The following is a 25,843-nucleotide window of genomic DNA, read 5'->3' on the forward strand; positions in this document are numbered from 1 at the left end:
GCATTAATAATCCCAAGCATCATCAATAAATCAGGGAGCCAGTACATTAAGAGGGCAGGTGATGGTCCGTGCACAATCCCCCAGATCAACCTAATTCAGCATGCTGTGAACGATGCAGGAAGATAGAGGGAAAGGAATAGGGGGGAGGAGACAGAAAGAGCAGGTCTTTGGGGCTGAGGAGGGTCGGGGTGGCGGGATGTTGGGTTATCACTGGCCAAGACAGAAGTGCTGTATGTATAGGAGAAGGAGTGAGAAAAGAGATGTTAGTTTGCTTTACCACTAACCAGTGAGGGGAGCTCAATGCTGAAAACTGATGGAGTATCTCCTAAACTATTTTAATTCTTCATATAAAGTGAATTGTGTATTAGTATGCAGTATATGTCTGCGTGTATTATCACCCCCTTGCAAACCCCCACCAACACCACCACAAACCCCTCCACCCTAACATACACACACTCATGCTGAATTCCTAAGCAGGGGAGTCTGCCTGCCCTGCACCATGGGAGTGAATTATTTATCGTAGGCCCTTTGCAGCGTGTCAGCGGCTCCACGGGATGAAATGATATTTATGGAGCCCCCTGGGCAAGGGTGGGGAGGACAGAGGGAGAGACAGAATTAGGTGTAGGGATGGGGAAGGAGGGATGAAGGTACTAAAACACACATATACTGCGTGTGTATATACACAATAAATATGTAGCGCATAGAATGTGAATGGTGGCTAATTGTGAAGGGGAATGGTTGAATTGGAGGGATGAAAAAAAAAAAAGATGTACAGTCAAGCACAGAGGAAAATGCACCGCCATGTGTCACTGATCAGGGCACAGGGGATGGGGGTATACTGGCAGGGGGTACAGGCTGGCACGCTCTGATATTGTACGTTAGACCCATATGACTTAGTATGGATTAGGGGATGCTTTGTAGTGTCCACGAAGTCAGATGGCACTGATAGTAGTGCGCATTTGCCTGCAACGTTTCTTTTTAAGTGTTGTACAATTTCTTGGAGGGAAAATTTCAGGGCCATATTTATCTAAATTATTAGTTCTATATTCTTTTAAAAGCCATTTTGCTTTCATCCTAATATTGTGATACTAATTTCAACAAGATCACACATTCCTAAAATGTAGTATTTAATTTAACACATAGACAAGTGGAAGAGAGAGGAGGAAGACATGCGACAGACGTCCTGGGTTGGATTCAAACACCAGGGGTCTCAGGGAATATGTACAAGCCTGAGCCAAATGCACCAGCAGGACACGCTGGTATTGTACCATTTCCAGTATGATGCAGGGATAATCTAAACAGCATTGTAAGCTGTGAACCAGACTCGAACCCATAAGCCTTGAGCACACAGTACCCAACCCAAACAGCTCAAATCAAAACCACAGAATGCATCGCAAGCAATTTTTATTTGCAAGGGGACTGAGAGGAAGAAAGAAAACAGAAATCTTATGCAAGACAGGGAGAACCAACTCACTAAGGCTCAAGGAAAAAAGATAAGCATGGCTGTGGAACATCAATTAATTACTCCAAAACAATAACATCAGCACTATTTCTTCTTGAGTTTGAATTCCCTCAGAAAGGGAGTTTGTCCCTCTCTGCCCCCAAGCCAAGATCACTTTCTCCACAAGTCAGAAAGTCATAACAAGACCACTTGGGTTTCAAAATGGAGTCAGGTTACTCTGCACCGCAGCCTGCTGTGGCAGACATCATTGTGGCGAGAGGGGGAGAGAGCTAGAGAGACAGACAAGGGTGAGCAGCAGGAGGGAAATCGGTATCAGGCATGAGAGGGGCTGGGCCACAAGCGGTTCTCTTGGAAGGAAATTAGCTGGCGAGTCTAGTAAACGGCTCCACCACTGGTCCCCGTGCAGCCCAGGGGCCGCAGCAACATATCAGCTGATGAGGAGGTAAAAATAATAATTATAATAATCATAATAATAATAATACAACAAATGGAGATGTGTGAGATTCCAGCTCCATTTCTGTCTCTTCTATGTCTCTCTATGGCATGTGCTTTCTTATCACTTAATAACCCCCTAGCTTCTCTTCTCTTATTCCTCCCCGGTTCTTCTCACTGTGCCTGTCTGCATCCCTGCCCATCACCCCTCCCCTCTCATCCCTACCTATCTGGTGGCAGACCTGAACACGCTCACAGTGGCTCGCAGGGAGGGGTGAAAGGTCACATGATCGCACAAGGGATTTACTTCCATCACTAGGATGTAAATGGATGTCAGTGAGAAAGGACAGGACTGACATCTGAGTGTGTGTGTGTGCACGTAATACGTGTGTGTTGGCGGTGTCTTCCATCCATGAGGGTGAGACGTCATGGCAATGCAACAGTGCTGGGAGTAATGGGATTCGGTTAATGACAAAATTAATTGAGGGTCTGACGCCAGCGGGCACTGATAAGGCTGCTCTGTGTGTGTGTGTGTGTGTGTGTGTGTGTGTGTGTGTGTGTATATATATATACTGTATGTGCATTTTAGTGTGTTTGCGTGTGTGTGGGGTCGGGCTGCATTAGCCTAGCCAAGGAGAGGATGGTTTCTAGGTGATAATACTCTCCACTGCCTTTGATAGCATGGAAGGCAGAGAAGAGAGAGGAGGGAGGAAAGGTAAAGCAAGGGGAGAGCAAGAGAGATAAATAAGAGGTGCAGCCAGGAGAGAGAGAGAGAGAGAGAGAGAGAGAGAGAGAGAGAGAGAGAGAGAGAGAGAGAGAGAGAGAGAGAGAGATTAAGAGAGTGGGACACAGTGTGTACATGCATGCCTGTGAGAGGCTCAGCACTGATAGCGCCTGTGGGATGAGTCCGTGGGTGACAGACATGCTAGAATTCGCCGCCATGCCACAGGATAATGCATCCCTCAGCAGGAATGTCTAGAATAACAACAACAACCACTGCCTGTATCACTACCTGGACCTACTGTATGAAGGCAAAGAATTGCAGAAGTCTGAAAGGTAACAATGGCAGGAAGAGCGAGGCCTAAATCCCATTTGGTTAATGTACAAATGAGCGTTTGCATGCATTAGTCAAGAATATTAGAAGGCTTTGCTGAATACTAATTTCAAATCCACCCATGGATGCATTCAGAGTTCTGATATTTCTAAATGAAAAGACTTCTCCTCCACATCTTTAGTCAAGATGCAAGTCAAATGGTCTGGTCTACAATAAAACTGTTGCCTTCAAATGTTTAATACTGTGTCTCGTAAAAATACTTCAAAAACCACTGGTAATTAAACACTGTTGCAATCACATCTCTACCTTCGCCTGCATATCAAACTGGCACGTGTCCTCTTAATCTGTCCGGTGTGTCTGTGTGATAAAGGTGTGGTGTCAGTGCTGTGTATGTGAGTTGTGAGCCCAGACTGAGGGAGCACATGCAGCATGCTTGTCAGGAAGAGCAGCACTGGCCCTTACTGAATGGTGTGGCAACAAGCTTTGTCTGTGTGCCACCGATTGTTCTGATGTGCGAGTGCGTGTGTGTGTGTGTGTGTGTGTGTGTGTGTGTTATGTGCGTGCGCCATGTTATTGTCTATGCCCACCAGCATGCTCAAACATGGGCATCTGTGTGGCATTTGTTTGCATTTTGATTTGCCCACAGAATTGCTTTTGTGTCTGAGTGTATGCACATTTGGTTGCGCTGCATGGAGAGGGGCTATCTGCTTGAGGAGAGAGGGGGAAGATGGGTAGTTTGGTCTGCCGGCACTTCAAAGCCGCCGTGGCTGGCTGATTGGCTGCCTGGCTCGCCAGCTGACTGAAAATCCCCTAAGGGCAAGCAGACCTAAGATTTGATTACATACCCAATAACATGAGCTTCGTATTTGCAATGTGAACAGCGCTCATAACTCGATTAGACAAGTGATTATCTTAGTGCAGCCAGATAGACACCAGTCAACGATGTCGAATGAGTGAAAGAGGCGGGCTTTGTAAGTTCTTCTTGTCAATCATTATATCCTTGAATAACAGAAGACAGACTTATGTGCAGAGCGATGCTTATGCAAATGAAAAACTATTATTTCCTTGCACACAATCCCTCCCATCCATCCTAACAATAAATCACTTTCACATCCATCACTTTTCCCCCCTTGTGCAACATTATAGCTTTTCACGACATCCTGTCACCATTTTCCAACCATAACAAAAACCATCTCAGCTCCCCTCTCCAGTCCTCAGACATATTTCTTGCCACTGTGACATATGCTCTCAGAGAGCGAGCTCTGTGTCTGTTTTTCTCCCAGCCCTGATTTTGAGCCAGTGGGATGATCATTAATTATCATGGAATGGGCTGCTAATGGTCGTCTGCGCCACTCTCCAACCCCGACCCCCACACAGTTCGCTCCCTGTCCTGGGTCTCCATGACGACCTGTAGCTGAGTGGCTAGGGGCCTTTTACTAGGAAGTAGATGAGGTATAATGATTGGAAGGCTGGCCTGACCCCTATGCTTCCTGTGCCACTTGACTAGGCATAGTGCTTATTAATGGACAATTTCTCTGGCACCTCACAATGGCCTTGATTTACTAACTAGTTCAGAAGAGGCTGAATGGAGAGATCTTGCCAGACCATGCCAGGTTAAAGAATAGCCTGAGAGTGTTTCGGGGCGTGCCGGGTAAACTTTACTTTAAATTACTGCACAAGAGTCACTGGATTGTGCCAGAGCTGCCTGGCTAGTGCCTTGGACTGAGTCTAGAAGGACATTTCATTGTCCATCAAAACTAGTCATTTTCACTTCTCATTTACATGAGTGGGATTTTTGCCTGTTGGCTGTTTCTTCTGTCAGACCACAATGTCTGCGATTAAACATCACCTGTATTGGCGCAACATGACATTGAGAGGAGAAGCTGTTGGCTGCTTGCATGCGATTAAACATCACCTGTATTGGCGCAACATGATATTGAGAGGAGAAGCTGTTGGCTGCTTGCATACGTCAAGCTGAAATGGAACAGTGGACAATATTAACATTTTGATTTTATCTAACATTTACCCACTGCCCGAGCGGGGACTTTTGCTCTTTTATCTCGTCATTTCACACAAATACAAAATGAATGCGCTCAGCTGCCTCCAAAAAGGAAATGATGAGCCTGGCCTGTATCCCATGACAACGTCGGGGAGCATATGGCACACAACAAATTCAATATGAATTTAAATGATGCTCAAATTAAAATAAAACATCGGATGGGAAGCGTAAAGAAAAAAAGAAAAAGCATGTGTAGTTTTTCTGAGTGGATTTGAGATTTGTTTAATTTTCAGCTCACAAAACAATTCAAAATGCATCTGAAGCCGCCATCCTCTCCCGTTTTGTAAGCAAACTGCAGAGAGAGTGTGTCTGCTGCTAGATAGCAAGCTGACATTCTCAGCAAGGCCACTTGATGCCAGGAGATTAAAATCCCTTGTTTCCATGTACTCTCCTCTTGAAAGGGTTTTGTCATCCATGTGCACAAGGTTAAACATCTCCAGCACACCTCCGTGGCTGCCTGCGCAGAGATGATATTGCAGTTTTATTTACACTCTCATATCACAATGGTTGCCTGCCTTCCTTCTGACATTTTCTAAGTGGAGATGGAGGGTATCCCAGCTCTGAGAATATAATTCTGGGCTAGATGAATCATTCCCCTTATTCTATTTACACACCTTTTCAATGTCAAACAGCAGCCACTAGCCTCCCATCGTGGGCTGAACGGCCTTTTCCCCATATCAATGAGCGTTGTAGGGGATCAATAGGATGACAGGAAGACAGATCGCCTCGGGTGGAGAGGGGAGGACGCTCCCGTGAGGAAAAGGAAAACAAATTCCGATGGGCAATGCTCCCAACATCTGAAGCCCGAAACCCCCAACTGCCGTGTCCTATCTTCACTGCATCCTCTGTGTGGCGTTAACTCACTTTAGCATTCATCACAGGCACATACACACATATGTTAATCTAACACTGAGGTTTAGTCTCCACTGCATTCCTGTGAACCTCAGTTAAGAAAATGTCGCCAATTATTCAACATTCAATAGCAGTTGAGCAATTGTTTGTTCATAGCACACTTGCCTGATAGTGCTCCATAGAGATACAGTGAGGTTTGACCATATGGTTAGCAGAGTGCAAGACCCCTGACTGAACCTAAAACCATTAAGGCCACAATTATGTTCCTTTCTCTATGCAAGTCATCACATCAGTGGCAATGGCATCATACTACTGAGCAGCATTACGGCATATAGTGCTTTCAACTACATTAACGATATCACAAATACAGTAGAGGACATTTACAGTTGGAGCAGATAAGGATAATCCCACTGAAGTGGACAGGAAATATGATTTCTCCTCTATGAGTGTTGTAAACCTGTCCTTAATCTGTCAACTGGGAGTCTCACCACTCTCCACCACCCTTTTTCATTGATTTTTTTTTTTTATTGTACTCGGGTTTGACTGTGACAATCCATGTCAGGGGGGATCCAAACAGGCTAGGGTCCTGGTGTTATGAGCCTGATGTGTTTGGCGGTGTCTTTGAAAGAAAATATACTACCTGTCATAGAGACACTCAATACACAACGTGACTGAGGTTTAGAAAATAACAACAATTCTTCAGACGAACATGACTGCAGCCACCAAATATGAGGATGCTACTGTCAAAGCAACTGCACCACAACCTACAGTAAGTCTCCTTAGCGGCAGATAATTCATCAATCATTGAATAGACAAACTCATTGGAGCACACGTAAAATAAGGAAACACAACAGGTCACCAATCTATTGTTGGGTCATGACAGAATAATATTAAGACGAAAAGGATTAATGTTCCTTGCATAATATACATGTCTGCTCAGACCTTTCTACCTTAAATACAACCTGTTTTTATTCTGTTTTAGTGTTTGCCATAACCTGAGATAATGAGGCAGTGTGAATCTCCACAGTACAGCAGATACTGTGCTACACATCTAGGTCCCATTAGGTGACGCTCATGGTGAGAGGATTAGTGTCTTTCAAATTTACTATGTTTATATTATCCATAATCAGCTCATACACGTGATTAACAGTGTCACATGTATGTGCACTTTTGAAGTGGCTATACAACGTGGCAACTATTGTGCTATGCAATGCATTAAATCAAAGTCAAAGTTCAATCGTGTGCTAAAAATGGAAACTTAAACCATTTTACTTTGTTCGGTGTTTTTATTTGGTTTGTAAATATCCTTTCCCCCATATTGTGTGTTCTCCTGATTTAGCCTTCTGCTTAAACATTACTATTAAATTATTCATAGATATCAAACTAAAATGTAATAGATGGGGTAGCATCTGATAGATGATCGTGTTTCTGCATTTTTAGATAAAACTATTTTGCAAATCAAACTGGCCTTGGAAAAGTTGTAACAATGAACAGGACAAATAATTCAGTTGACTGGCATCCACACGATCAGTGAAGGCTGGGGACTGCTGTTAAATTGTGTCTACTGATTTTGTGCGCTATGGTGTGCAACGATGTATTTTTTCTTTTAGTGTGGATTCTCGGGCTTATAGATGTAAATAAAAACGTATGATAAACTATAGATGTTGGGTATGGCATCTTTACACTGTAGTCTGAGCCAACATTAAAGGGTTAAGCTTGACAGGCTTGTGTTTAGGGACTGTTATCTCGGATCAAATGACAGATGCAATAATGAAGTGACAATCAAACAAGAAGTAATATTAATAAAACAAGCCTTTTCCCACTGTGCATGCAAAACAGTGTCAAGAATAGCTTGTATGCACTCCATTGTATTCTCAGTATCTCTACAGAATTTATTTGTCATTCATTTGTCATTGTCTGTTGGTTTATGTCAGGAGAAACAAAACAATGTCCATATCTAAACCAGATAACAGCAACTGCTACAAAACAGGAAACCAAACACACTCAACTATTCAACAATGTTCTTTCTCCGGCAGGTGGATCTGTCTGTCTGATGATGACTGTTAAGGTGCTGCAGGCTGTGTGGCCAGCGCCATGATGATGTATGCACACCTGCCATGGCTCCTGGCTAGAAGTCTCACAGCTGAAACAGTGGGGAGAAGGCGGGGAGGGGAGGGGAAAGAGGGGAGGGGAAGGGAAGGGTAGGACAGGATGGTGGTAGGGAAGAGGGGGACAAGGAGAGAGGGGTAGACGCCTTGAGGGGCAATGCTGGGGGGAGGGGAAGAGAAAGCAAAAGAGCTAGAGAGCTGTATCCATTATTAATGGTAGTTTGGTGTATGGAGAAAGGGATCTAATGTGGCCGTCAAGGTTGTAGTGCGTGTGTAATCGACATAGACGGATTCTCTCACTGTGCCTCTTAAGTCTTTCCCATTTCCTATTCTCCTCTGCACACCATCTTTCTCTTCTTTCCCAGTACATCCTCCCACTCTTTCTCAGAACAAGAAATGTATTGGCCAGAGATTATCCACACACAACAGGTTGCACAAAAGAGCCACACTAAAGGAAATTAGCGTTCATGATTTGATGAAGGGATTAGTCGAGACAAAGGTGAATACAATAAAATGGAATTAGAGCTTCATTGGAAATGTTGCCAATAAAGCTCTGATTCCAGTGTGCGAATGCATTTCATCTGATTTCATATTCAGTCACTAACACCAGTGTTCCTTGTGGGGGCAATAAAAGCTATTGTCAAAAATATTCACACTGAGCATATTCTTCAAGAAATAATCTGCTAATGAGCACAAGTGGCAAAAATGTCCAATACATTTCTCAAGGAATATTTCACGGTGTGACTATGATGCAGGCAACTTCACTGTCCAAGGGCTTGTTTATGTATTGGATTCTTTATTTCCGTCATATCCACTCGTCCTGCTGTGGGGTTTGATTTTTAATGGAAGCTCAACACTTATGTGGTTCAATTGGTTCCCCAGACTGGTAAGACTAGAAGGATGTTTGGAACAATGGAAATCGGGAAAAGGACATAATGTACCATAGGGTACTGAGGAACCCATTGAACCACAACTGTGCAATGCCATATGGAAATAAATTAAACACTAAAGATAGTTAAAACTAATCTCTGTGGTTGCAGGTACATGGAAAGAAGCCCTTTGGCCCGATACCAGCTGGGGTGGAAAAATAGCCACGCCACCATGACGAATCTAATACAATTACACACATCGAGGTGTTGGGGGGTTGACAGAGAATGATGAAGCCAACATCAAACACAGTGTTGATAAATGGAAAGCAGGGAGCGGCTGACCAGAGGAGGAGTCGGAGGGGGGAGGGCGGTGGAAGGAGAAGGAGGGTATGGCTGTTATTGATTGTACTGCCTGTGTTCTCGTTGTGAGGAGGATGACGAGGGGAGGGAGGGCGATGTGTGAAGAATGGAGGGTAGGGTTCGCCCTGCGGGCAGCAGTTAAAGCCTTGTGCCCCCTGAGAACACACCAACTAGCCTCCAATGAGCTGCCCATTGGTCACACTGAATGTTTGATTGACACACACAACCAGTTACTACTGCTAACACCCTATCCGACCCATCCCCCTCAAACAAACACAACAATGCATCCAGGGCTGATTGAAATTCAAAAGCGAGCCTTGACGCCACAGGCAAAGACAGTGATGGGCAGAAGGGGGGTGGCAGTTGTGGCTCACAAGGGTCCTATAAAAAACAGATGCTAAATCACTTAACAACTCCTAAATTAGTTGCTTGCGAATCTGCCGGGACATGGGGAACCAAACAGTGTGTGGACACAGCCTGAATGGGTGGGGTAGTGCGATGACTCTTGGTGTGAACATATCACTTGAGTACAGTCACTGTCACTTGGGTAAATGGACTACAACAAAGGGAAGATGGCCTCACTGGAGCACATTTCTTCACATGCCACCATGCAAACACTACAAACTGCATTAAATATCATTAGAGACAAGAAAGCCAATATAGGAAATGCATGGCGAAAGTGACAGTGGCATTAGTTGACAAAGCTCCACTCTGAAGGACTACCCCAACTCTCATCACCTGAGCACCCAAAATCAATTTATCGGAAACTAGGACATGAGCGGCTGGTGACCCACGGTGCCATGCGTGCATCTCATTTTCTCTAGGGGAGGCTTTGCTGCAGGATTTATCGCCCGCCTGATCTCATTTCCTAGTCATATGCTAGTAAATCCCAGGTAAGGCAGACATTTGGGATGATACAGGGAGTGTGGCCAGCCCACTCAGATTGGACTCCTGGAATTAATCTGTGAAAATCCTCAATGCTAACCTGCTTAGTTGTCACTTAATCTAGGGTAAACCAAATATCAATTACACTAAGCACAAAATGTGGGCCAGATAACCACTGATCCCCTACCCAACAATGAAACCAATGGTAATTTGAAAACTGGTTCATTTGATTATTAGTGTATAATTGGTAAACACTACCTTAAAGCAGATGCTCATGGAAGAAAAAGCTAATGGCTGGGGGGGGGGGGGGGGGGGGGAGTTGGCATTACTGCAACACACGCACATTGAATTTTGTCTAATGAGTAGTGGGATTTTAAGTAGACACTAGATAACCTAGATCCCAACTACATTACCAATCTTCTCTGAATGCAGGTCAGTTTAAATACGCTTATGGCCTACACTCAAGGACAAAACAACTTTCCCCTGGAGGGCTTCTCAGGTGACAACTTAAGTAACACTGTCTGGCTTTGAGTCATGCCTGCATTCCACAGAGAAAAAGGAGCACATTGCTGCCAGGTGAGGTTAGCTAATAGTAAACAGGTTGACACTGAGGACTGTCATTGGTTTCACACACACGATACTGCATACAATAACACAACAGTAGCCACGTTTCCATAAAGGTGTTTTTATGCAGGTATCACATTAGAAAAGCTGTATGGAAACGGCAAAATTTGATAAAACTTCCTCAATTGCGCAAACGTTTTCACGCTCACATGAGGTGGCTTTTGTCTTTGTCAAAAAAGACTTAAATGGGATATGGAAACGCCTTTGCCCGAGGACCTTTCTCTATTAGATGGGTTAGATGGCCAAGGCGACTTGTTTTGTTTTCGGTTTGTAACCTCTACTTCTTCTACTCTGTTACTGGTGGATTACAGCCATGCGTTAAGTGTAGCCTTTACCGCCAACTTCTGACAAAACTACGCTTTGCAACAAGCCCAGTTTTTATACACTCCAAACCAGTTGATGGAAACGTGCCTTATTCGCATTTCTTTTTTGCAACATTTCTAAAGTTTGCTTAAAAAAACGCTTGACAATTTAATGGGAACATGACTAGTGGGTGACGTGTTTGTTCCCTCAATCTTTTCCATCACACACTTTCATACAGGTGCTATATGTTTCAATGCAATGCAAACCTGCATTAGGCGGTCATGGATTCAAACTGTGAGCTCAAATTTCAACCAAACTGGGTCAGTTAGGACATGGCCAAAACAGTGCCCTCCCCCCCAAAAAATGCAATGAAATACAGCCTCATTAGCTACTTTTTTGAACACACCTACTGTATGCAACCTTTGAGCTATTTTTGACTAACCAAGAAAAGTCTGCTTGCATCACCCAACCTAGTTTGGTCAATTAGGAACACAATGAGCATCCTGCACGCTCCTGTGTGAGTACAGTTCATTTCCTGCCTTTATTGTTACAAGTGCTGGGCTCATTCAAAAGTGGATGAAATGGGGGGAGGCCCAGACACTATTTACTCAGCAGGGAGAGACATGAGTCCCTGGCTTCCTAATGGCTTCCTGCATTTCACACTATTGTTTCCCCTCAGGAAATCTTATCAATACAGACTGCCACTGCATTGACCAGAAAACCCACAACACACGGACCCAGTGCTTTAATTAAGTATCCTTGAATGGGAGGTGACTTTTTTTGTTCCTTTGACTAAAAATATTTTTGAAGATGTTATATGATCTATATCAATTTAATTTCCAAAGAGGTAATACTGTACGGTGTTTAACCTAGCTTAACACAGAACGAAAGCAAGTCAAAACAGCTGGCCAAGCTCCATCAAAAAGGTACATTACAGCTCCATAGCCGTCATATTTACAGGTCATGTGTGTCTGTTCAACATGTTAAAAGAAAGAAAACAAGGCATAGTATATGAAAGAGCAGTTAGCTTACGTGCTGGCGCTACTTTTTAACCAACAACTGGGCCCAGAGGCTGCACACAGCATCAGAGAAGTCCTGTCCTGACTGTGAAGATGCCAGTTTTCACACATTTTGGTACCTTTGAACAAAGTCCAGCTGACTCTTTGATGTACTGGTGACTAGCTTTCTTGCTAAAAAAAAAATAGACAATGCACCGGTAAAAAAAGAAAGTTTTCGAGATGCTCATCCTTTTAACTTTTGAGAGAGACTTGCCGTTTGCCCCTGCTTCTAGCATCTGTGATACGCTACGCTATATTCATCAAAGCACAATCTCCATATTAAATGCAAAGAAATTAAATTGTTATTGATCTTCAAACTCAAACTCTTGGTAAGACAACATATAAGTGAATTTCCCAAAATGTCAGAGTATTCCTTTAAGAGCATTTCGATGACCTGGTAAATTAGATGAGACATATGAGCACAGGATGATAATGGAACAAAACTCAACTGTAGATAGCATTTCCCAAACACAGGATGATACAATGTCTTAATCAAGGCCAAGAAGCCTTCACATCTTCACTCAGTTATATTTCTGATGTTACATATGAGAAGGGGTTAACACAGTTGAGCTTCTACAGCATGCACATGAACCACAAGTATGTGTGGGACTAGCAGAAACACAGCCCATAAAATCCACACTCAACCTCTGTATAGCACGCAAGGAATGTTCTCTGAGCGCTTCACTATCAGCGTTGAGCCAGGAGGGGCTATCCTCGCCTCTCCTTTGAAGTCTGTGTGGGAGAATGGCAAAATGGTAAAGGGGCAGTAATAGTGAGGTAGAGCCAAGAGGCTAGCTATTGCGAGGTCAGCCAATTTCTTTCTCATTAGAAATTAATTACCGACGTAGCCAGTGTGGGGGCAGAGCCATGGCGTCGCTAGGCATCCCATGCATCGCCCCACAGGGAGCACTTGAACCCCTGACCCCCCCACCACGGTCGTTTGGGGCCAAAAGGGGTGCGTGACATGGCCCTGGCCCAGAGACACTGCCCCGCCAGGCTGGGAATGCAGTGGCACTGTGGGGGGATTGGGAGAGGGACAAAGAGGGGAAGAGGGACTCCACTGATTCAGGACTCATTGGGTTAGAGAGCTTCATTATTAAGTCCCCTGTCACTCTGCAACAAAAAGCACCCCACCGGCTAGCAGTGGCTAATAAAACCACCACCCTTTATAACTCAAGACCATTTCTGACATCTTCTTTTGAGGAGACATGAAAGTGTGCAACTTGGTGCCCGGCTTTATGAAAGTATTCACATCTTTCAGCTGAATGAACTGTTGCTTCACGCCAAACATGGACCGGTGAGGAGTGCCAAAAACTGACTTGAATTAAGCTGCTTTCACACCTGCTTAATTAGATAATGTTGGGTGAATTTTCATTTAGACTTGCTACACTTCACTACAATATTATACGGCATATGGCATAAACAGACTGCAGGACATATTTGAGGATCTTGCTGCGTGCGTGTGTGAGTGTGTGTGTGCGTGTGTGTGCGTGTGAGCGTATGCGCGCATGTGCTCTTTGAGTGAATTTGTTCAGCAGGTGTCCTGAAAGCTTGAATGACATGCTTATGCACTCAGGGCTAATTCAGACCTCTCCAGGTAAATGAAGTATGAAAGCAGAAAAAGCTTTTTGCTTTTCTCCCCAGCCAGTAATTCAACATTTGGATTGTTGGTTGCAGAGAAAAGGTTATACAAGAACTCACTGTCCTTCACCAGAGACACATACATATTTACATTCTGAATTATAGTTATTCCAGCTCCAGTCCCTATTGTTCACGTTGAAAAGGTAATTACTGATGATTTTTCACGTTTCATTTTGGAAAACAATACTTCTTCCTACCAAATAAACATGGTGTTTCTTCTACTGTTACTTCACTCATCAGCCAATGTATGTATTTGTTCATAAAAGGTCAAAGACAGATAAATAAATAAATGCCTACTACAGAAAAGGCATTCAAATCTGGCTTGGAAGAAAAGGCCAATTACTGTGCCCAAACATGTCATGCACCTCATCCTAGCGTGATTGAAAAGGGGGGAATAAATGAACAGACAGAAGTTTAGCTGTAGTCATTAATGTTCATCTCCCTGTGTTCTTGATGGGACACCTCATTAAGAATCTGTTGGTAGCAGCTGGCTTGCTATACCACCCCATTACTGCCCCACCATGCCAAAACCTCTGCCATTGGCCCTCCCGCCCCATCCCCCACTCAAACACGTCCCTTGTGTCTCATATGACATCTGTGTCTCGAGGTCCTGTGATGGAATGCTGCTTGCCTGCTAGTCCTCCGCAGGTGCTCCCTGCTGGCAGCCATCCATTTTGCAGCCATGCTGGTGCTGTGGCTGAGTGACCTGTCACAGGCTGAGAAGTAGTGGGGGAGCGAGTGGAGTCAAGGTTCAAGGGACAATGGTTAAGGAATCAGAGGGAATTGATGCAGCTGCTTTCCATCACTGCCCGTTGTGTACACTTCAAGCTGGATGAAAACCGTCACCTCTAGGAGCTTATGGCCCTGCCTCCACCTGCTCATCCTCCGCACCAAGCTCATCCTCCTCTTCCTCCCCCATGTCAGACAGAGGAAGGTCATGTCTGTATTTAGACACAGCTCAAGAGACTGTGTCGTCCCAGATGCTGCTCTCAGGTTCTGTATGGCTTCATCCAACGACGACTGAAACCCAGCTGTATTGTATGTGGGGTTGGAGTAATGTTGGCATGGTGCCAAAGAAAGTGAACAAAATTATTCTTGACCTTGTAGTCACCCCAAGAATGTCATCAACAGCGCACTTCAGAGAAATGCTCTGAGTAATAGTGTGAAAATTGTGCAATCTTCCTCTGTGTTGTGTAAACCTGTCAGGAATCTAACTTGCTTCTCACATTGTTAAAGTTCCACATCACAACCAAACCTGGTCTCTTATCAGACTCCATAAAACAGACACCAGCAGAGATTATCATCTTCCCAAAAGGCCAAGGACTAGAATGCACATTAGGAAAAGGGCACTCATAAGAGAGTGGGGGTCTCTTTATTACTATAATCACCGGTGTCCAGGTGCATGACCACATTGGAAGTGAAGTCAAAGATTTTTATTTTAAGAACTTTAATGCAGGTCTTGGTGTACATAAATCACAAGCAATGAAGACCCATGCAGATGCTCCTGTTTCCTAATATTGTAATAAAAAAACAGAAGCCCCAATATCTCACTTAAGGCTTAACGTTTTCATCAACAGTAAAGGTTATTCACCACTGTTGTACTGTAAATCAAATTTCAAGGTACAATTAGCATTTTCTATGGCCAAGATAATCTTATTTTGTATTAGAGCTGTGTAACACTTATATAAAAAGGAGAGAAGCCATCATCTTTCAAGTAAGCGCTGCTGAGGGACGCATTTATTCAACTGTGAAGGGCTAAGAAAGCAGAATCAAAGGAGATGGCCAATTCCATTACATCATGGCAGTTTATTAAAACGGCTTAAAGCAGTAGTTTCACCATTTCAGCTGCCTCTCCTGACCTCCGTTAGCTTCAGATGAGCTCAGAGTTGAGGAGGAACTGGCTCCAATAACATGGTAAGAAGTCACTGCTGTCAGTGGAGCCCCATGCCAAAGGGGAGCTCCCAACAGCACAAAGGGGCCTCTATCTAATGCTGGACTTTTCAAAGAATCGTTTCAGCTTGGATTTAGCAGCAGAAACATCAGTTAATACCAGGAGAATTTTTCCAGGGGTCACCATAGCAGCAGGTGAAATCAAAATAAAACCCTGGCTCCAAGAAGAACTGAGACACAAGGTGATATATACATGACTAGCGTTGCGCCTACACTGGTCTTAACTCTAAACCCTAAATTGTTTAAACTCAATGTCTGAGACTCAACAATCCAGAACACTGCTGTGCCTTGCATGCTGAGACAGTGCCATGGAAAAGTACTGTGTTGGACAAAAAATGACACCTTCTTCTATTCTTGCTGAAGCCTAAACACACTACGCCTACTGTGCTTAAATGTTAAGTGGTTTCTATGGATTTCCACCACAGAAACTGGACGAATCTGTTCTTGGCTTGTAAAACAGACCAAGAAAATTATGGAGAAAATACAGCAACTTCAAACGGAATTGTTCTGGCACTACTCACCAAAGTTGAAGCAGCTTATTATCTATTGAAAAGACACCTTAATTAGAAATCTTGGTTGGAGTTGAGCACTGGTATTGTATTGGGTTATGTGTGGCATCTAAGAAAGTAAAGAGTTGTGAGAAAATCTCAACAGGGCTTGCCAATATGACAATATTTTCCAATGAGAAACATGAGGTTTTAATTTACGTGAATCTTATAAAATCTTTTTCTAAGCACATTTTTAGAAATCAAAGTTCTTTGACCAACCCAAACCACACAACTACCAACCTCTTTGCAATTCACCACTGTGTGCAAAGCTGTAATTTTGTAAACTAAATAAAGACCTTAATACATTTTTTTTGCCAATAATAAATAAGCGGTGTGGCAATCAACGCATGCCTTCCCCCTGTTTTGTTTCTCAAAATATGTGCTCAGTGCATAATACTGAATCAATGACACCAAGGTTGCTAGCTGCTGCACAGAATGAACTCAAGGCTAAATCAAAATGGTCTAATTTCTCCCCATCCTCTTAGTGAAAGTAGGTAAACACTTTTTTTTTCCCCGGAGAGTGAGCTCAAGTCGGGAAACTCTCTGAAGCTTGTTGATAAAACAGCTGTTCAACTCCAGATGGGTGGCACACGCCTTTACAAATACCCACCTAAACATACACACACACACACACACACATCCCACCATGTCAAAAGCTGCCAAGAGACACAGGCCAGGCACAAGATGATGGCAGCCAGCTCGATTGAGCAGTGCTCACAATCCTCTCTCTGTGACTGACTGCCCCCACACCCTTTCAGCACATGAAAAGTTCCTTTGACTGAATGAAGGTTGAGAGGCCCTATGTGTACATGAGTGATTGATACTTCAGTGTGTATGCAAGATCTCTCCTACATACACGGTTACACCTAGCACCAGTAATATCGCGAATATAGTAAAGATGACAATGTTTGAGGTTAGAAACAGCAATACAAGTTAATTTGGTGAATTAAATAGATCAGCCCAGATGTGAATTTGTATTGTTAGGGCACAGAAGGCCACAGGATGCATAAAAACAACTCTAGGTTGGAAATAACAAGATTGAATCTATACCGGACAATTACGACGAACAAAAAAATCATTATATTGGAAAAGCTGCATTGATTCTTGTTTGCCTGCATTCTCTTTGAAGCACAAGCTACTTAACAACTGCAGTACACCATGATCTACACCATTGAGAAGACTTTCAGGTTAATTCATCACACCCTGGACGTCCTCCAAAAAGACGGCAGAGAATAAATTCTTGTCTGAGAGCTGCAGGATGTTGGAGCTCCAGCAGGTACAGTGCAACCAAATGAAGGTTATTAATCAGTCTTTCAAAAAGAATATCAGTCTCTATTAATTTACGAGAATGGCTGCTGCCAGGAATTAAACCCGCCACAGCACAAATTGCATTAAATAAAAATTACACTAATTATATACAAAGGTTCTTAAGCGTAAGAGTAAGCTGCATATCTGTCAATAAGTGCTCCGGCTTTCTGTTCAAGTTATTACACTCAAGTTGTTTAAGGATTTTCATCTTTTTGCTTCCTTCTCTAAAGTTTAACAATTTTCTCCAAATGTTGTTTGTTATCCTTCAGGTTTATGTAACTGTTATGAGATAAAGCCTCTGTAGAAGATCTCTTTGTCAATAGTGCAACATCCCACAAGAGATCCCACATCATTTTTTCACACCATCAACAGAAAATGCTGAATGTCTGCTTTGGAGTGAGAAGGTCTGATTTCAAAGATTTCTACCACCAACTCCAAAAATTCCAAAGTTTCATTGCTTTTCATTGCTGGTTTTGGGTATTTACTGGGATCTGTTGATGAAATCAAAAACAAAGCCACCTTATCATTTAACTGCTTGGTAATCACTGAAATGATTACCGATTTAAAAATGTAAAAATAAAAAGTAATATGTCCCCAGGGCTGTAAAAACAGTTCAGTGTATAACAGAGCCTTGCACTCATTAGTCCAGGCTCATCTGACAAGCACAGCTTGCATGTGTCATAATCCTATGCAGCTGCCACAACCGACAGGAGACACCACGACAGGAGCTCGGCATAACCAAAATAGCAAAAGTTTGAGGAAAATTTTCTGGGAAAAAGTCCTCACTGTCCTGCTGAGCTTGTATAAAGACTCCTTTGGAAGGGCCACAAAGCCCATTCCATCAAGGTTTTGCTTGAATGCCAGGCCAGAGGAAAATACTTCTTCTGCTTGCAGTACACTACTTAAATCTAACATCAATACACACACTGCCATTTGCTGCTGTCATGCTGCAGTTATAAAAGACGTGCACTGAAACACCGTAGCTTGGCTACTGCAGTTTTTCTGTATGAAGGGAAAGACTAGACAATGCCACGCTGTCCGGAGGAACATGACCAACTGTGACTGCAGTCTAGCAGAACATAAATATTATAGAACGTGTCATGCTGCAAGACTGCTACTTTCTATTCATACAACCTGCACTTACAAGTCTTTTTGCTCATTTTGTGTGCTGCTCTGGTAAAAGCCTCAATCAGAATTTTTTTTATCAGTAAACAGTGGTGCTAGTATTTGCATGTCAGAATGATCAATTATTTGTTTTGGTTTAACATGAACCCTTCATGTACAATTTCCAGCCCACTACAATATCCTCAACAACGCTTAGTTGTATAATTTCCACCCGGGGATCAATAAAGTATTTCTGATTCTGATTCTGAAATGTGTGCAGAAAATCAGATGCCTTCAAGATTCTTAACTCGATTCCTTTTACAGTTATAGTATTGGGCCCCGAAACAAATTCTGCTACAAATCCAAAATAAGGATAAAGGTAAAATAATTGTTTATATTATATATATTGTTAAATATCATACCAATGAATTACTGAGATGACAACAACATTCACTCCAAAACCATGCCCCAACACAGCAGATTGATTGATGGAGACTGGAGTGAGGCTTGAGGAGCAGAGCCTCATAGCTGAAGCACATCGCAGCATAATGACAGAGATGACAAACTAGACTCTTATTGACATGTAGCCATAACTGCAGACTCTTCTTTGTATGCTTTGCCTGCACTGCAGCTACGTGCGTTAGCTCCAAGCCTCTGCTCTCCCAAAGGTCATTAAGCCCGAGCATCATTCAATCACAGCAGAACAAGGAAGCCTGGAGAGCACAACAGCACCACAGTGAATTACAAATTTTGCATTTTGTTCTATTTTCAAAAGTGGAAATCAGTGAGGCAAATATTTCCAGCTAAGTCTCCAGTAAAAGATAGAAATATTGTTGATGTGACGTCCCTCAGGTTACTATAAAGTCTCAAAGGAGTCATCACACAGGGCAGTATGGACAGCTTTATGACCTCTTGACACTACTCAACTTTTTTCAAACTCCCAGCAAGTTGTTTTTTTTGTTTTGACATGAAAGGGCCAGCAGACACAAAGAAGACACACAGCAGCCGGATTGGAAAGGTGCTGCGTTTGGCATTGTTTTAGTCACAGCAGGAACACCTCTGAAGCTGAGAGACGTTCAGCTTTTATGAGGAGCGCACTTGATGTTAGCTGCTTTTTTGTGAACCAACCAATCACAACACAGAAAAGGGTGGCTTTTAAAGTACAGAGAAAACTGACGGTTCAGGACAACACCTATCCCCTTTTGCACCACATTAAATGAAAGGTTTTCCCATGTCCAGAGAGCAGGGTTTCCCCCAGGAAATTGATTAGTGGAAGTGGCAAGGCTTAGAAGAAAGCCTTTATTCTCTGCCAGCAAATGTCCTGATAGAATTGGTGAACCAGGAACTGCTGCTATAAATGAGTAACGCTTTAACATTAAAATAGCATAGCTGGTGAATATGGAATTTCAAGTTAACTTCAACCCAATGGCAGAGGAGTTTGCTTTCAATACTTCCTGAACAGAAGTGTTTTTATTCCAACACTGTGACATATTACTTTGATTAATCACCGTAATTAACTACTGTAATTAATTATTACAAAGCAAATGTTCAATGTAGGGATGCTAATTTTGATTTTTTTTTCTGACCATTAGCCGGCCCTCGTTAACCGATCATTAACCATTAACCGACAAGATTAAAATGTACTATTTAGACTGGACGAATGTCTGAGACCCATTAATAAAATTACCAATACGCCTGTTATGAATGTTTTTTTCATAAGAGAGGGTTTATTTTTCTATAGCAGCACAAACAACAACATGAGGATTCACACATCGACACACATTGAATCCTCCAGCGCTGAGACCACTATATAGAACATTTAGTAGGCATAACAGCCTAGATCTCCCGTTTAGAAGAATATTTTATAACTTATTCAAATAAATATCCCAGCAAAGAGAAGCCGGACTTTTGTAATAGGCTAATTAATTATCAAGAGCAGCCGACAGGTTAACAAAATGGAAACTTGTAGTGGAATTTTTCAATCCTTAAATAGTTCTAGAATAAAATAAACAGACCAGGCCAGCCTCAGTCCTCACTCGTGGACAGCTTGTCTACTGGTTTTTATTCAGAAATAGCAACATGTTGACATGCTGTTTAACCGATAGTATTAATCCGTAAAAATTCTTATTGTCGGTTAACGGTTAATTATTAACATCCCTTGTTCAATGTGTAAACCTGATTGATTAATTACTGTTATCTGCTGAACTCAGTCTGACTGATACTTACCGTATCATTTCTTTTGGAAAACAAATCTTGCCTGCTCCACAAGTCAGAAGTTGATTTTCCACCTGATTAGCTGCTACTTGTAATGTGAATATGACTTTTGTTTTCTGTGCTGGAGCTTACTCAATACAAAGCATTTTTCAGAAATGTATAAAAAGATAGGAAGGAATGTGGTGGGTGTAGATACATTCACCATACGCCACCTGTGGTACCAGCCACACTGACAACGAGGCAAAGAGCATAAACAAACAGAGGAACATTTTCTAATATTCCAATATCAGTATGTGTGACCATTTGGTAGATTTATACAAAATCACATCAAATAAACATAATAAAAATAAATATTTTCAGCACAATGAACAGTTGATTGTTTTACAGGTGGTTTACAAGATGAAAAAAAACCCAATAAAAACCAGAACCTAAATAAATAAAACAAAAACAAATATATAACTGAATGTGGGCAATGTCATACAGCCACTGAATGTGTACCAGAGCCAGAGGAGTAAGAGAGGCTGATATACAGGCTGCAGTGGAGAGACAGGAAAAGCAGACTTAAGTCATGTTCCTCTGCTCCACACCACTAGAAGCAGCTATGATAGAGGCAATTTCATCTTGGCAGGGGGGGGCAGAAGCCATGGACTTGTCCCTGATCTGCTCTGGGTTTTAGACCATGACCCTTGGCTTCTCTCCACTCAAAACAGCCCTCCCTTTACTATGAGCAAGCAGCAAGCCGGACCAGTCTATGCCTCAAATACACAAGGGGCTAACAAGGCCAGTTACAGCAACAGTTTTTAACAGCATGCATCAATAAACATAAGGAAGGATACTGGATTAAAATGTACAGAGAGTGGCATATAAGCATTAAACATCCAGACTATCAGCTGATGCGTGAAGGTTTGATATGGTGAGAAATGGGATCAAACCATGTGAGTTTTCAAGGCATGCATTATTTCCATGGTGCAAACGATGGAGATGTTGTTATAGTTTAACTGCACTCTCCCTAGATAAACCCTGCAGTTCAGCATACAGTATAGGCACTGTTTTAAACAACAGGCCTATATACGAGCAAATTACCAAACTAGAGAGCCTTGTTAGATGAAATACAAGCCAATAGTCCTATTGGTTTGCCACAATAGTCAGCTGAAAGCTAAAAGCAGATGTCATGGCATCTATTCTTAAGATACTGATCCATCTTTCGCCCTGCCAATTATTTGTGATAAACTGCTCTGACAGTTAGGGCAAATTATTTCAATAATTGCCGTCATTTTAACCCCTACAAATCCTGGACGAGCAGTTTTAGCTGCTGAAATAGCAAACAGGCGCAAGGCACAAACAAGTTGTTATTTTCAACTGTGATCTCAAACAGCTGACCTCGCCACACCATCTCTAACAAGAGAACACTGAGCAGCAACAAACTGAGCCTCCACATCAGTGGCCATACCAGATCAGTAGCATTTCCTAATGGGGGTGGTTTCATTAGTGAAGCAGATGAATCAAACACTTGGCCAAGTGTGCAATTATCCGTCTCTCTGTGGATGGAGGTCATTAGGACTTTATGAGCGATTGGAGCCCATAAATAAATTATCAGTAAACAGCATACTCTATATGGCATAGACAGCAGGTGACTCTGCATGATGCCCGCTCCCGACTCATCACAAGATGATGTGGAAAAAGATTTGAGCTGAAGATGAAATTGTAAAATCAATTTGTGTAAATGGCTTGTAGAGAAACATTTTACTACACGTTGCATACAGATTTCACTGTGAAATGAGAGTGATGACAGAATTAATCTTGAAATCCAGTATGAATACTATCCAACTTTAAGCTTTCCTACTTCTTTTCCCCACAAACTGGGATGTAGTACCACCAGGGCTTTCCAAACACAACAACACAAAAGGTGGTATATTCTGTCCTTAGCACCAGAGTCCACAGAGAAGACCTTAAATACGCCAAAGAAAACGACAGTTGTTTATAAAGTCTGGGCAGTGTTGCGTCTGAGGTGGTCTGTGAGGATAAAACCCTGGTGAGTGGTCTGTGAGAGCAGAGAGGGTTGCCAAATGTTTACACATTTCAGCAAGTTATTTGCATTGTCCGCTGGGAGACAATCAGCACACAATTCCCTCCCAGCAGGATTACAGAGATAAGATAGTGCCTAAATGGATTTTACACTCCTCTAACAGGGACTTGTTTACAAAAGCCAAACTTTTTGAGGCATTTATTAAAGTTCTAACAACTTGTCAGAGCTACAGAGGACGAATTGGTAAAAAAATAGCAGGGGCTTGGCTGAACTTTTACAAGTTACTCCAAAGCAAAACAAAAGAGACTATCTATTTTATCTGTCCCCAAACCAAATGAGACAGACTGAAACTCTTCAAGTCAGGGCTGAAACTCTGCCAACTTTGATAAAGATAAGTTCTGACCACAGTCAGGACCTCAAAGAAATGTGCTTTGAATAAACAGATATTTTCAGAGAAGGGGACCCCACAATTAGTAATTTGAGACTCTCTCTGCGTGTGGGTCCCAGTCCAATTCTCTGGAATCAATCAAAGCTCCCAAAGGAACTCCCTGGTCCCCTTAATCTCCTGGTTTTATTACTTTCCAGACAGTCGGCCTGTTTCACCCTACCCCCATCTCTCTCTTTTGTACTGATCTCCAGCAAAGCCAAGGAGGGGCTTTTTTCTCTCTCTCTCCCTCTCTATCTTCCCTTCCACCACTGCAGAGCGCTTTTCATGCAGGAGAGGGTCTTTCATCAGGCTCCACACGCAAGAGAGCCAAACAGCCAGCACAGGCCTGTCACTCCAAGGCCCGTCTTCTTTGCACATTCATCCTTTTTAAAATAAACAACATGATTTCAAAAAGGTGCGTGGACTGCCTTTTTTTAGTTCTAGTTTGCATATCATGAGAATGATGGAAAAACTGGGCCATGTTGCACAAGAGTCAGTTATATTCACAATTTTCCAGACCACATGCTGTTGTGTTTGATAGCGTCTAACAGCTTAAATGATAAAGATATGACTCTGTCACGATGGGGTATGTGATAAGGGCTGAAGCTGTGCACTCCAATGACTGCTGGAAAGACTTTTCTTTTTTTTCTTCCTCATGGCTCTCCAATTTATCTCAGGCACTCATGGCTTGGAGTGCTTATAACAGATTGTGGTGAGCTATGCTGAAACATAACATACAACATAACCTCTAGTATCAGTGAAATGTCTCACTACAGATCACCACCAGTTGAAATAAGGCAGACTGAACTGCACACTGCAGTGCAGTGCCCTCAGTTTAAAACAATTAACAGAAGCAAATGAATTGGGTTCTGTTTATCCATCAGCTAAACATGTATTGACGCCCAGGTAATGAGATGTCTGCTGGACTGATGATGCTAGCTTATTACCTGACAGTGAACACTAATGACTCTTTGCACAGTGCATTTTTTAAGATTCAAGTTCCTGCCATCCTTTGCATTTCCATGATCACACAGCTAAGTCAAACACAGATAGATGGATGGATGACCTCAACTCAACAAACAAATGCGTTATTTTAAAAATCCAGCTGCACACAACCCAAAGACATGTTTGTGAGACAACTACACCGCATGTCTAGGAATCATTTGAAAGACAAACAGAGAAACCTATCAGCAGATCTGCCTCAACACCCTCTGGTGCAGACAAAAGGACGGAGTGGGAAAGCGTGTTGCTTTACTGCTTGAAACAGGGCTGGTCTAGGAGTAAATAGTGTGCCTGTTGAGATAAAGTACCCTGCTTGTAAAGTTGTCTAAATGCTGAAAGAGGAGCTGACCTAAACACAGCTGAATTAGCTTCCTAGCTCCACGTCTGATTTTCAGAGCCAACAGCTTACATTCCGTGTGTTTCCTTCTTTTTTTTTCCCAACTCGTGATACAATGTAGGTAAGTTTCTTCAATCGAGGCGTAAAGAAGCAGACAGACAGCAGAACAACTAGCAGAGTATTAAAAGGCATTTACCTTTGTCGACATGCTTTGCCGCGGTGGTCTCCGTGTAGAGAAAGGTGAGACAGAGGAGAGAGAGGAGCGACAGAGCTCCCCGCTCGGCCATCACTTTTCACAAATAAATCTTTGCAGGCTTCAGGAACCCCGGAGAAGCTTTTTGAAAAAAAAAAAAAAAAAAAGAAATCCTTAAAATCCCCGGCCACCACCTGTAAATGCACAGGGGGAAAAAAAAAGTTCAAAGTCCTAATAGGTGCAGAAACATCCGGAGCCAGGTACTTTTAAAACTGGCCGGATGAAACATGTAGCTGGAAAGAGAGAGCCGCAGGTTAGAGAGACTGCTTTCTCAACTTGGTCGAGGCAGAGGTCGGAGAAAAAACACTGAAATCAATCCATTGCCACGGAGGCGCAGCGCAAGGACAAAAAGATTTGCGGGCGACTGAGCAGCAACGCGCAGACTTCACTACTCCGATGTCTGTCGGGCGCGTAAAAGACAAGAAAGAGCTCAGTTGGAGAAAAGATAAGATCCGACCAGAAGGAGAAATCTCCGCCGCGGCCAGCTCACTGCTCACGGACGGGACGTAAGAGAGCAGCGTGTTGAAGGGCTGGATCTCCACCGGCTCCCCGGAAAACAGGGTGTGGAGTCACACGGAAGTTTGGATCCTGGCCGCCTGTGTGCTCAGGCAAAAACTAAAATACGGTGTGGGATTTCAGTCCAAAGACAACACCTCATCTTTACACTGCAGGTCTACTGGTGCGCTAAAACTGAGCACAAATTCAACATTAATAACAAGCTACTACTCACTTAAATCCCAAAACACACGTATTCTATTTACGTACGATTTATATCTAATTGAAGGCTCAGTTACAGATATATTTGACATTAACATTGAGTTAAATATGTTTGGGACAGGTTTGTTACTAATTAGCACCCCTGCTGCTGTTTCTACTATTTTTGGCTTTTGTTAGCTGTTAGCATTTGTCACTGTTCGTTTTGTGACTCATTACTTAAGCTGTGAAGTGTCACACTACGGATACAGAT

General features: G+C 42.8%; 1 protein-coding gene across 1 annotated transcript in view; it reads right to left on the reverse strand.

Annotated features, from left to right (window-relative positions):
* neo1a (neogenin 1a) overlaps positions 1-24,910 on the reverse strand; it is a 145,532-nt gene extending 120,622 nt beyond the window's left edge. The window contains exon 1 of the mRNA XM_070922966.1: positions 24,820-24,910. Coding sequence (XP_070779067.1) covers positions 24,820-24,910 — 91 coding nt within the window. The remainder of the gene's footprint in view (positions 1-24,819) is intronic.
* Positions 24,911-25,843: the final 933 nt, after the last annotated feature.

This window comes from Enoplosus armatus, chromosome 1 (genome assembly GCF_043641665.1).
Source record: "Enoplosus armatus isolate fEnoArm2 chromosome 1, fEnoArm2.hap1, whole genome shotgun sequence".
In the NCBI taxonomy this organism is placed as follows: Eukaryota; Metazoa; Chordata; class Actinopteri; order Centrarchiformes; family Enoplosidae; genus Enoplosus; species Enoplosus armatus.